Source organism: Thermobia domestica, chromosome 7 (genome assembly GCF_964235325.1).
Source record: "Thermobia domestica chromosome 7, izTheDome1.hap1.1, whole genome shotgun sequence".
Classification (NCBI taxonomy): domain Eukaryota; kingdom Metazoa; phylum Arthropoda; class Insecta; order Zygentoma; family Lepismatidae; genus Thermobia; species Thermobia domestica.
The window spans coordinates 53,523,670-53,538,029 of NC_137460.1; the positions used below are offsets into that span (position 1 = coordinate 53,523,670).

The following is a 14,360-nucleotide window of genomic DNA, read 5'->3' on the forward strand; positions in this document are numbered from 1 at the left end:
TATTCCTGGCGGGAGCTCATGTGGTTTGGACTCCACATAAGTTGTAGGTCCACGTCTCATCCAACTTCGCTGCTGAAAGGGATATTGAACTCTAATGCAATCTCAATCATGTTTTCATGAGCGATGTAGAAGGTGCAATGAAAAGTCCAGACACGGCTTGAAACTTGTCTGCCGTGATGATTCGCAGTTCGGGATGGAAGATAGTAGTAAACTTTTCTATTTCCCCAGTATTCTTTACGCAATACACTTACTCGATATATACATCCAGACTTGAAAGCTAAATCTGAAGTGATGGTTTTATTTATTATTATTCGGTGAGGTTGAGTGTCAGGATCACTCGTTGGCCAACGTATCATGATTCAAGATTTATTCAATGTTATAAACAAAGAACACTTCCTACAGGTTCTGATTTAAATAATAATAATAATAATAATAATAATAATAATAATAATTGGCTTTCCATGACTTCATGACATTCTTGTGAAATCTGCCTCCTCCTCCCTACAGGTGACCCTCCCTCACCAATCTGCCAATTTGACTTCAGCATTTTTTATTTGTACTGATTTTGCTTTTATTTTCATATTATATATATATATATATATATATATATATATATATATATATATATATATATATATATATATAATTTTTTTTCTGAAAAGATCCCACAATTGTCTGCAAATTAGATTACATATCTCCACACAAAACATGTATGATCAAAATTTTCAAATAGAAAAACAGCAGTTTATTTGAATTAAAACTATAATAAAAATAAGATTAACACAAAATCGTGACTAAATACTGACCTATCCCCACAGAATTTCGTTCAGTTTGGTATCAATGTCTAGTTCATTTTCACCATTTGCTCGTTTCAGACGCATCCTCTGTTGCTCCAAGTTTTTCAGTTGTGCATCCAGCATTCTGTTCTCAGCGTTTTGTTGTGCTCACTAGTCTCTTCCTTCTGCTGGTACAAGTACATTTCGTAGCGTCTCTGGAGCCTTACACTCAAAGTAATATCTTTTGGTGATTTACACGAGTTCAATACCTCCAGCCTCTTGTATCAGGTTATGAATATGCCTTTCTGTTACAATAGTCTTTTCATACATATTTTCCATTAAGACTGATTTATAGACGGAAAACGCTCTTTCGATTGTTGCATTTCAAAGCAAGAATGACAGCCCAGTTTTCACTATCTATCGTAAATTCTTTGTATTATTCAGTGCCAGCCAGTAAGCAACGTCAAGTCGTAATTGGTAACAACTGGAAGATTTTTGAAGTCTCGCTGAGTTCAAACTGAAGAGAGAGAAGCATTCATTCCCAGATGGGTTTCCGCACCAAATCCGATGTCGACATTTTTTGTTCAAAATGCGATTTTCTGTTTGTCACATCAACGCTTAATAACTCTGTATTTGTACACTTCATTAGTTCTGGTTTCACACATCGAATCATGAGATCTTGCAAAAGTTTCCCTACAGCATCAAAGACGACTGGGTAATTGATCTTAAAGTCAAACCTACGAAGGCTGACAGGCATTAAATGACTGATCTTGAAGAAGGCCAGTTTGCAGTTATTAAACAGATCGCACGCTGTCTTCTTCATCCAATGACAGATTTGCTTGTCGTAGAAATTTAATTACATAATCCCAAATGTCTAATACACTCGAAATGAACAGTATTTTCAGACCAGCGAATGCCACACAACTTCACAGGAAATTTTATGCATCCAATGATCTCAGTAAACTTTCCTCGACGAGCTGGAGAGTCACTGAATAAGTAGTGCAAGTGACGTACTAGGTTGCACGTATTCCAGTCCACCGATTCATCGCACAATTAATGATTCATTATTGATTTTACATTAAAGATATTTATGTCATTTTTAAGTGTTCTTCATTTATCAAAATAATAACGTCCGAAAGAACTTTACACTTTCTCCTGACTCTTCCTGACTTTCAATCTATTTCCCTGACCATCTTTAATTTATATCACTTTCCAGTTTGTAGGAATCCTGAATGTGTGCCCCCTTCCCACTGGTCTGGTGGCTAGCGTGTGCCCCCTTGGTGCACGTGGTAGCGGGTTCGATTCCCGGTGGGAGAGTACTAAAATTTAAACGGATTAAGGTGTTCGGGATTCCAACTTAAACTGCATGTCCACGTCTCATATACTCTCCTGCTGAGAAGAGACGCTAGACTTCAATACAGATATGAGAGTTCAGGGTAAATGACTAATCTTCGTACTTGTAGCGACCAGAAATGAGAGCAGCGGTAGCACATTGGCAATGTAAGGTAAATGATATCATTTAGTTCAAAGCCAAATGTTTGTATTTAGTACGTTCCGATTAATCATCTTTTTTAAAAAATATTTATGTATAACATTACCCAAACAATATAACAAGCTAAGAAAGAAAGCAGAAAAATAAAAATATTTACACAAAATCAAGAGTTATAATCCATTTACCTGTAAGTGTCGATGGCCCTTCACGCCACTTAATGCTTTTTACTTTCGATGCATTTTGTTTCTCTTTCTTCATCTTTTCAAGCCTTTGTGCTGTGTTCGATCTTCTACGATGACCAAATTCAAGATCTGAAATGAATGATGCTTAATGAGATATTAAAATCAACTTTGCAATAATATATTATTAACCCTTCTTGCCATGTTCTCTTTCCGTTTTCCTTAATCTTCATTTTTTTAAAAATATATTTCAACATACTGATATTCTACTGAAGGAGCTATAATGACGCTTCATTACAACAAACTGACCTGTAAATCTTTCATAATACAATTGGAGCCGAAAGTAATTGGAGGAACATTATTGAAATTGAAGCTATTACAAAGTATTTGTTACAACTATCCATCATGGTAAGGGTTATACATATTTTGCTTTCAGAATGTAAGCCAGTACGTAAGCTTAACCATACTATACGGTTTTAATTGTATAATGGAAGCCTCGAGGTGTGATTGAAACAGTAATGTGTGTACATAAATAAGCTGCTGACAAAGGCGGGGGTTCAATAATAATAAAAAAAATTCGATATTAATAAAACATTTAGACGCATTCCTGAGTTAAATCAATATTTCATTCATTTTAATATTCTAAATAACATGTTCTTCTAATGAAATACTAACTCCACTTAAGCGCCCGTTTTTAATGATTTAATTCCGTAAGTTTTGACGGCTTCATTGTCATCGGTGAGTGACCCTTAAGGAATTTTTACACTGACTTGTAGACAATGATAAAAAGTGAAAAGTACAATTAGATTTTCTATTTAATGCTTATGGTAATATTTGAATACTTTTCTTATTTATTTTCAAGGAGATTGATTTACCAAAACTCTTTTATACAGTACATTTGTCCTGTCTGTGCGTGTGTTCGTCCGTCCGGAATATTCGATGCATCATCAATTTCTATCAAGTTGTATAGAAGCAAAAGTTAGAAACAGATTTCACTGATGGAGGTAATCTATCCATCGGAAATGCTAGAAATCAACAATTTATGGTTTTAACATTGATCACTATACAGCAAAACCGGTAATGGATAGCGAAAAGCAGTTTCCTGTCATCGATTAAGCGTCCCAACAATACATTTCATTTCCATCCTAACTAAAATCGGAAATGATAGAAATACAGTAAGTTTCAGTTTCAATATTTATCTACATGGAGCAAAAATGATGAGAGATAACGAAAAGCCTTTATTATCTGGAATCGTAGATGGGGAAGTGTACAAGGAATCAGCATTTTTGTGAACAACAACAAGAATGTAAGTGACAGCCAGTTACTACGTTCTCAAACTACTGTGGATCAGAAGGCGGCTTCAGATTCTCCTACGGGAGCCAAAATCATTGTCCTTTAATACAAATAACTTATACGTCGACCACGTAACATTATTTATACTACAAAATACTAACTGTCTGAATTGAATGAATTAAGTCAGGAATTTTGGAAAAAAATCTATTCCAGTTCATTGAGACAAGCCCAAAACTTATTTTATTCTATCAGACATATATATGGAGCTTCCAGACAAGGAAATATGAAAGGCACGGAGATTACATTCTCTAGTTTCATATAAAAGGACCCTCTACATTCAGTTAATCGCTCTTCAAGTCTACGCTTCAATTCTATTGGTTTGTAAATTACGTTCCTTTTCATATTAATCCTTTCTGACAGTCTCAGATTCCTTGCTTCGTATCTCAGGCATAGCTTTTATACATGTCATGAGAACAACTAATGTGGTTAAAATCGTTATCACTCATATTATCAGTTTCCTATTCTTTTCAATTCATTTTGTCTCTATCTCTCGCAATATTTTGTAAGAAATCAGCCTAAGACTGGGACTGAACTTACAACCAAGGGTTCGATTCTCAGTTGATACTTCAGTAGTATTCTTCACAGAATAATTATATATATATAAACATACAAAGAGTGCAAAAATGACTGACTGGAACAGGACTTGAACCCGGGACCTCCGGCATACAGTGTCGATGCATTAACAAGGACTGCCCAATTATAGTAGGGGTCTGTGGTACAACCCATGTGGTTCGCGTGGAGAGCACCGACCTCGCCAGTGAGAGGGGATGCTTAAAGCATCAGCACGGTATGCCGGAGATCTCGGTCCAGTCAGTCACTTTATATTGAATTCATATCTATAAAGGATATGATGTGTTAAAAAAATCGGTTGTTTCCTCTTTCATTAGTATCTACAAATATATATATATATCATACACAGAGCGTTCAAAAAGTCTCTATACACCTGAACTGTCACATATTCAAAGCAACGAGAAAATTATTTTACTCAAAATTTATTATATTTTATGGCATAAAAGCACTATGTACAGGGCGTAGCATATACATACACATTTTAACACACATTTTCACAGCAAATGTTGGAAATGTCCCCCATGAGCCTTCAAACATGCTTGCACACCTTTCTTCTTGTTCTCAAATACTCTCACAAGTTGTTCATGTGGAATGCTATGAGCAAAATCTCGAATAGCTGTTTCGAGTTCTTGTAGCGTGTGGGGGTTCCCTTTATAAACAGAATTCTTTGCATAACCCCAGAAGTAAAAATCCGAAGGATACAAGTCAGGAGACCGAGGTGGCCACAATCCCTTTGAAATTATTCGATCTCCAAAAACCTCTTGCAGTAATCTCATGGATTGGCGAGCTGTATGTGCTGTAGCGCCATCTTGTTGTATCCAAGCATTACGAATTTCATCTTCCATGAGTTCTCCCATGAACTGGTGAATAATTTCACAATAGCGAGTTGAATTTATTGTTTGTCTGAAAAATATGAGGCCGACTATTCTTCTTTTGGATATTGCAATCCACACCCCTATCTTCTGGTCATGCAGAGGAACTTCATGTATGACATGTGGGTTTTCTGCACACCACAAACGTGAGTTCTGGGCATTGACGTAACCTGATAAATGGAACCAGGCCTCATCAGTAAAAAACATTATCCAAAACATCGTCAGACTTGTCCATAACAAACCGTGTAAACCATTCACAATACTGCACTCGTTTTACACTGTCGGGAGGAAGTAACTGCTGCACCGCTCTCACCTTATACGGGATAAGACGCAGTTCCTTACGAACAGCCTTTTGTGCCGTACCAACACTTATTGCTTCTTCCTAGGCAAGTTTTCGAAGTGGTTTATGAGGGCTACGTTGCATTGCATCTGATATGTGTAGCATTTTTTCTTCATCGAGCACTGACGGTCTACCACTTCGATCATAGTCCATTACCGTTCCAATGTCTCTAAATTTATCGATCAGTGCCCTTACAGTGTGACGATTCGGAACAGGTGTATCCAGAAACCTAGCTGCAAACTTATCTTTGACTGTTTGTGCTCACCTTGTTCACGGAACACATGTTCAACCAGGAATATTCGTTGTCCCAAAGTTAACACCATTGTTTCAGAGACCGCTAACTAGACGCAACAATCACTTCAACGTCACTTTGCCGACTAAAATCTAAGAAAGGAACTTCACGCAAGGCGATAATATAGCAGTGGTGCAAACCTTCGCATAAAATTTTATTTCATGTGACTTTGACTTGTCACGATTCAGATGTATAGAGACTTTTTGAATGCTCTGTATATATATATATATATATATATATATATATATATATATATATACTACTTTAGTATGCACTTACAACAAACTCATCACATCATATGGATTTACTGTTGTAATACAGAAGTATCAAAACAAAAACTTTTAAAGTTTTTTTTTCCCCCACACCCAATCACCCTGAAACTTACCTCGGCATTACTCAAAACTTTCGTGAATGGTGCAGATTTGCTATCGACAGAGGGACGCTCGTCAAAGCAAGAAAATTAATACGTTTACTTTATTAGTTTTTCTCACCAATTCTGATGAAAAGGACACAAGTTAACAACATTGAAATCAGCCTTATCGTCAGTTTCGACTCAGAGGCACCAAAGTTAGTTTTGACTTCGTATGTGTGTGCCTAAAACAATGACTCTTTGTTCGAAACGTTGCTGAGATACCTTTTCTGCGGTGGAGTTTCCCCCAGTTGCCCAAAAGACATCTGAACCAGTTCCTGATTGGACAATTTTTGGTAATCAACCAATGGTGGACATTGTTACATTACGTGGGTAGTTGCTGGTCACGTGACCCATGGTGACCAGAAGAAGCGCAAATCAGTCGGGAAGTGACGATTGAACCCTCCACTACGGAAAAGTCGTGTGTGGAGCGGCCCGACGAGCGACTGATAGAAGATTAGGTCTATTTTGTATTTTGTTCATAAGGCATTTGTGGTCATGTCCAGTGGAGAACACCGTTGTTTGGATATCGAGTAGTGATACAGGACATTTACCAATTGAATCGGTGAGTAGAAAAAGAAGAACATTCCAAAAATAAAGGATAACATTCCATGATAACAATTTCTCTATAACTAAATATCCAATCCCATTACGTTTTTGAAATTTTGGGAAATGAAAGGTCTTAACATACGCTACAAATCTCCCATACAAATATTTTTACGTAAGCAATGGTATTTCTGGTAAGTAGTTTTACTTTTCGTTTTTCAAAAGTAACGTGTTGGGGAATATTCTCCTTTTTCTACTCACTGATTCAATTACCCTAGTGTGCCAGAAGTTTGTGGGAAATTTACAAAACCGTCAGAGGATTGTTTAATTGTACGTCTCAATAGGACACGTTACGCCACGGATCTCTATTTGGAAGAAGCTATAAGTAGAGTGTTAAATTTGTCCTAATTCAGCGGCTGTGAAGTTCCATGAGTTATTTACTGTAGAATTGCGTTTCTCCAAAGTCGTGTTAAAAAGGAAGCTTATACATTCGCCGACTGCGAATTCGTTAACTTAAAAAAGACATACGATCAGTTACATGCATATTATCTTCGCTAAAACCACTTTCATAACAGGTTGATTCGTATATTTTAATTATCACTTTTACAGATAGAAAGAAAAAGAATTAATTAGCTAGGGTAATAAGGTTGATATTTGGTATATAATTTGCACGGCCGTATAATGATCACGTATTATAGAATATTGTTAATGTTTGTCTTGTGTTTTCCATACGCATTCAGTACCATCAAACCACAGTAATTGTAGTGAGATGTAATGTAAGTAACCCCAGAACTGAAAATATGATTGTTAAAATGTAGTTATTGCCTGTGTAATTATTTTAACGTTGAATTTAAAGTTCCCTTATATTGCGAAGACGTAAGTTGTGGTACGTGCTTCAGGTAATTAGTAGAAGCAGTGAGTGTCAAAGGAAAATGGGAAGTGAATACCGTTAATTTTTGCATTCTGATAGCTTAGACAACTGAACACGTTGCGTACCAATTCTCATTTAAGTACTCCCAAGTTTAGGTGACAATTGGTAAAGCATGGTATTTATCCTGGTGTGTGTGTGTGGGGGGGGGGGATGATTGAGAGTTTTATACTTTTTATCGTGTCTTAATTTCAAGAGCAAGGGTCAACAGACGCAGCCTCCCAATGCCAGCGATAACAGATTGCACTACACGGTTGTCACCTAAGCCTATTAAACAGCGCTAATCTTCCACCTGCGAATAATGTGATGCAATCAATATCACACACACAAACAAGTAATCGCAATTTATTAATTCCTAGAGAAGAAAACATTCCCATTCACCACAAGCATATAATTTTAGGTTAGTTAAACTCGTGGGACGTTAATCTAAAAAACTTACTATAACCATAATAGATAAGTTACCAGATTGTATATCGAAGGAATTAGCAAGGTCATCAAGATCGTCGGCATCTTCATCACTGCTATCGAGGCCTGGATAACAATCAAATTTTGACAGATTTTCCAAATTTCTCGGGATATCTTCCCCTAGCATTATCATTTCACACATTCCTGAAAGATATGAAAAAAGTATACAATATAGGAATCATAGCCATACAGTATCTTAAATACTCAACCAAAACAATAAATGGGTTAACCTTACAATATACACTCTAGCTGCGCATCGATAAATAGGGTCGCTTTAAAAAGGTATAGTAAATTAGGATAGGGTAGAGTACAGTACAATACAGTAGAGTAAAGCAAAGTAAAGTAAAGTAAAGTAAAGGTAAGTAGGATAGGGGTAGGAATGGGTTAGCGTAAGGTTAAGGAAGTTTTGATCCATTTTCATAAAATTAAGAGAGTGTAATTTCCCGTTTCTGAAAGAGTACACCAGCTGGAACGGGCATTGTAATGTTAACCCAAATAAATTTACTAATAGATAAATTTACCAAAGATATTTACACTCGAAAATGAACAAATTAAATGAATATTATAAGCATTTTCTTCTATATGAACTTCTGTCTTACCTATCATATGAAATAAGAATGTCTAGCATATAATTATTCATTTAATAAAACTGACTGTTATGTATTTTCATTTACTTGGTGAAATTTTTTAAGATCTCTTGTTCTCTTCGCCAGTCACGAAGAAAACTAACTCCGAGAACGCTGATGCCTAATAGTCAAAATTAAATGACAAAAATTATAACATCTTCATACGAGAACCGAGTAAATTACTATCTAGAAAACACTCATCTCTATTTTCGTACAAAGACATAAGTGTTGTGTATTTAATTTTGACTATTAGGCACGTGAGTTATCAGCGCTAGGCGGTCCGTACACTGCAACTAATAAGGGGAACGGAAAAGTTCTTGAAAATGTTCAAATGACTAGTGATGATTAGTTTTGGAATAATTCATTCCAAAAGAACGAATCCTTCATTGGCAGGAAAGAACCGAATATTTGAAAGGTACTGGGTTGATTTTGTGAAATCAAAAGGCGGATTCACTTAGTGTAGTTGACGCATTGAGGATTCGGATTCGGTTGGTGGAAACAGAAGATGGAAACACAAAAGACAAGTAGATCCACTTGTTGCGCTGACATGATGATTTGATTTTTGCATCCTTTTTAGCAACGAGGCTACATCAGACGTGGATCCACAGCTTACCATAGGATCCGACACACATGAGCTCCTGTCGGAAGTCGAACCCGAGTCTCCCAGCCAAAAGCGCGTACGCTAACCGCTTAGCCTTGAGGGAGCTCATGCATCAATATAGATGGAATAGAACAAAAGCAATGCTTCAGTGAATGACAAAGCAGCAAATAATAAACTTACTGCGCATGTCTAGAAATATCCAATGTTCTGCGTCGTTTTTTGTGTCGCTTTCTTTGCGTATAAAACAAGAGCAAAAAATCGGGAAAAAGAAACTCTCTGCGCATGTTTTGAATCATGGCAATCACCCCCATACAAACTTCTACTTATTTACCTCCAACCCACCCAAAATGAATTTGGCAATTACTTCTCAGTTTATAAAGGTGGTTTGACTAGGAACGACGAATTATATTGGAGAACTATATATGGAAATTCAATTTCTTCAATTCAGAGGAAGGGTCAAACCTTTCAGAGTGGTAAACCAAGGAGCCTGAACCATACAACTTATCGGAACCAAAGGATTCGTCCAGAACGAACAACTCTGGAATGGAATGAAAGGAATCAATTCTGGAAAAAGAACGAAAAGGCACTATAAGGTCAGCTTTATTATTGTGTTATTACAGGTTTAAGAGAAACCACCTTTACATGCACACTATTTGATAATTATTAAGAAACAAACACATACTGAGGCATCAATTTGAGGAACATGATCCGAAAAAAATTAAAGTGAAATCTTTTAGTCTTACGTCCCACGGGTATGCTGACTGTGATGATGAGAAACGAATAAAGTATGAAGAAACGGGAGAATCTCGAGAAAACTCATGAGCAGTCTTTGTCCACCACGAAGTCCACTTGGCGAGAGGAACATAATCCGAGTACATCAAGTGACCAATACCTGAGTACAGACATTAGCCCACCTTTACTGCGAAATGATGGATGGAAATCGCTAGCTATGCAAAGAAATAGGACGTGATAAACTAAAAGAGAATTTCTTGGGAAGCCAGAGCATAGTTTTGTTCCACCCAATTCTTTCAGGATCATTTATTTTCATTAATAATCAATCTATTTTGGTCTACAGGGCATAATCTGTACCGTAAAACTAAAGATTCATTTTATCTAAGAGTGTCTCTGAGCCAAGGAATGAATGGAAGAACGACTTGCAGAAATAGGTATTCTTTTGGTTCAACTAAGCGGGAGAACAGCTGAACCGATTACCGGTACATATTTCATACTGTTGATTTTCATCTGTTTGGCTCGTAGTTTTCTCACACTACATGAAACCGTAGTGTGTCTCTATCGAAAGAATATTTCTTGACTTGTGTAATTAAGCCCAAGAAAGTGAACAGTGGTTCACTTTACATTACACACTCCAGTTGGCATCTTACGCAGACACGAGTTGAATTGAGTTTCAGTTATGAGACGTGGACCTACTGATTAACGTGGAATCCGAACCACATGAGCTCTCGCCGGAAATCGAACCCGGGTCTCCCACGCCAAACGCTACCGGTACGCAGACACGAAATATTTAATGACGGATGGCGTTTTTACCTTTATCTTTACAAGGCATGCTCGGTGCAATTGAGCAAAAAATACAGACCAACTTGTAAAGATGGTCTCCACAAGCTATGGCTTGTTCTTACAGTTGGAAGTAATGGCACTCTTTGTGTCTGTGTAAGAATACTAACTGGATTGAGCCTTGTAAATCACTCAAAACCTTTCTTCGCGGTCATACATTTAGACAATAATATAAGACAACATATTGCGGCTTTTGTTTAGCGATGAGGGGAAGGGGGGGCTGTTTTTCACCTACTTTTTTTTTTTTTAATTTTTTACTCACATTCGGTCGTTTTATGGTTGAATACGTTAAATTAGGTTAAAATGTCGCCTGATACACAGGAGTCCGCCAGAACTGGTTTCAATTGATAATCTAGCGGCTAAATTAGTTTAAATCTTGATCACACCTTACCCAAACATCAATTGTCAGCCACCACTGTAAACTCACTTCTGTAAATTATCCTGTTTTTGGCCACCCATCTCTAAATTGTTATCCATATTACTTAGACCACCTGTGATACCATCCTTCCTTACTTGCGAAACATCAATGCACACACCTTACTTCCTTGCCCCGTTCATTTCCTTAGACAATTTATTATCTTGAGGAAAAGCAATTTCGAAATGCTTCGTAAACGAGATGCAAACTGCACGATTATTTACTTGATTCACCTTCTCCATATTTTACCACAATCGGTCCCATGGTCTTCCAGAACGTATAAGCTGATTAGAATATTTTATCTTCCAGGTAAGTCTAACGGGTAACAAGCCCTAAATGGCACAAGTCCTAAAAATATAGGCACTAGTCCTAAATTTTAGGTCTTGTGCCTTTTAGGGCTAGTGCCCTTTAGGTCTTGTGCTGCGAAATGATTCTTAGGTCTTGTGCCTTTTTCATTCACCTAGTTTAGTTCTGAAATTCACCACCACCACACGAAATTGCGACGATGCAGTGACTAGTTGGCAATAATGTTACGAATGTAGCTAATTCCAATGGTAACAACTATATTTGTACTACTAAAATTATAATTATCTGTTCTGCAGTTATATATCAATTACATTATATAACATATTTCATTCTAAGAATTAATTGGTTAAGAAATTAAGTTTCTTTCAAATGGAGATACGAGAATCCCATAACAAGTTTCTAAAAAAGAATTTAATAAAAATGTTTAAACAGCATATTTTACCAGACTTTTCTGAAACCGAGCAAGCATTCTGAATTGCAATATATATACTCTGTGGAGTGTCTATTTCATTAAGAGTAGGACAAAAGCCCACCAAAGTTTGCTTAATTATGGCAAAAGTCCACTAGATACTTCACAAGTGAACATTAAATAACGACTATATACATTAAGAATGCAGACAGTTACTATATTTCGCAGTGTGGTTTGATAGAGTTGATATGTATAAGCAAGAAAAATCAACAAATAACGCTAAATTACTAGTGTAATACGCAACACAATACGTTTGAAGAAATCAATACATAGTCATTTAGGGATGTAGCCTGCAAACTTTTCCAGGGGAGCAGGCTTTTTCATACTAAAAGTAAACCAAAAGTACATTTCCAAATTACGAAAGCTTCAATAAGACAATAAATATATACATTAACACACGTACATAAATACATATATCATTATTATTATTATTATTTTCAGTTTATTACCTTTTTGAAACCTGGGTCTTGACAGTGCGTGAATTTAAAACTACAGCTTGTCGGAAATGTACGAATAAGAAATCGGAAACTGTTCATGAAAGTCCATTTGTTTAACTGTCTTCATCTTCTGTACTCTTATATAAGAGTTAAGATAAGTGACTTTCTGGGTATACTATTACACGCAGAGTCGTTAAATTTTAATTTTAAAAGAATCATTTTCTTACGAAAGCAGGATATAAGAAAGAATTTCTGGAAATACGTATCGTAAAAAGGTCTCCCCTGATAAGATATTTTTAAAAAAGGAGCAGCGTATCTCGCAAATCTCTGAAGCTAGTAAAATGAAACTTGACATATTTATAAACTTTCCAATGTAAAACAAACAAACAAACAAACAAACAAACAAACAAAAAACTGAAAATTCAACATATAAAAGGAAAAGAACAAAGGGTGCACTTTTTTTAATGTTCGAATTCCCCATTACTTATTCAGAAAAAAAAAATATATAAAGTAAAGAACGATTTGCTTAAGCTGGATGCATGAAACTCGGTATTTCAACTCTTAACTAAAAGTAATAAAATATGTTTTAGCGTCTTGAAAATTACAAATTTTAAGAGGGAAGGTGGTTCAATTTCTGTAATTTAAAATTTCTACTGCTTATGAGATTTGGGCAGAAAACTCGTTTCCTTTAGATCTGGGTTCGTCCAGTTAAACAAATGAGGATACAAAATAGATGATTAATTAGGTTCTTTTAATTATTTTAACATGTTGACGTAATTTTGATTTTTTAAAAAATGTTTCTTTCACATTCTTTTATAAACATTATTAATTTGCTGCAATTATTAAACACAGACTAACTCTCACTTGAGGAGCCAAGAGTTTGATTTGGATGTTAAGCCATCATTTGCGCCTGTGTGAAGTTTGTTGAAAACTTTGGGCTAGACGAGATACTTATTGGGCCAGAAAGTACTTCATTTGGGCTGTTTGATCTAGCAACTTTAAGCGTTTGGGCTACTCTGGAAACAAAGTTACAGCCTCACAAACTTTGAGGGGCCAACTTCACGTTAGCCCCCCAAGTGTTTGGGCCAGACGAGATTTTTATTCGGCTGGGTAGTACTTCGTTTGGGCTAATTGGGTCAGCAACTTTTAGCGTTTGGGCTATTGTAGTTTCCCAAATATGGACTATTAAACTTTTTGAAAAGTGATTTTCCTGCTTCTTTTGTCGGGACCAACTTCACTAATATGATATTTCTGACAAACATGTTTATTGGAATTTACAGTACTTTGTGTCGACTAGCAGTTTAGGAATTTTGCAAGATTTGGGCTGTATTTGAAACAGAGCTTCACAAAGTTTGGGGGGCCAATTTCACATTAGCCCCAAGTGATTGGACCAGAAGAGATTTTTATTGGGCTGGATAGTACTTCGTTTGGGCTGATTGGGTCAGCAACTTTTAGCGTTTGGGCTATTATAGTTTCCGAAATATGGGCTATTAAACTCTTTGAAAAGTTATTTTCCTGCTTCTTTTGTCGGGGTTATTTTCACTAATGTGATATTCTGACAAATACTTTTACTAATTAGTGCAATTTCTCTCTCTTTCTTTTTTTTTTTTAGTTCTTTGAATGTTATTTATAATGGAGATTATACTTGTGCTAATTAATTTGAGATAGTTTAAGATACCAGTTACTATATACTCAAATATACGATGTTTTCT

The 14,360-nt window shown here is 36.1% G+C and overlaps 1 protein-coding gene across 1 annotated transcript in view; it reads right to left on the reverse strand.

The window, feature by feature from the left end:
* Sin1 (SAPK-interacting protein 1) overlaps positions 1-14,360 on the reverse strand; it is a 49,215-nt gene that overhangs the window by 28,531 nt on the left and 6,324 nt on the right. Inside the window, exons 2-3 of the mRNA XM_081764670.1 lie at positions 8,220-8,366; positions 2,454-2,579 (exon numbers count right to left, since the gene is read on the reverse strand). Coding sequence (XP_081620796.1) covers positions 2,454-2,579; positions 8,220-8,366 — 273 coding nt within the window. The remainder of the gene's footprint in view (positions 1-2,453; positions 2,580-8,219; positions 8,367-14,360) is intronic.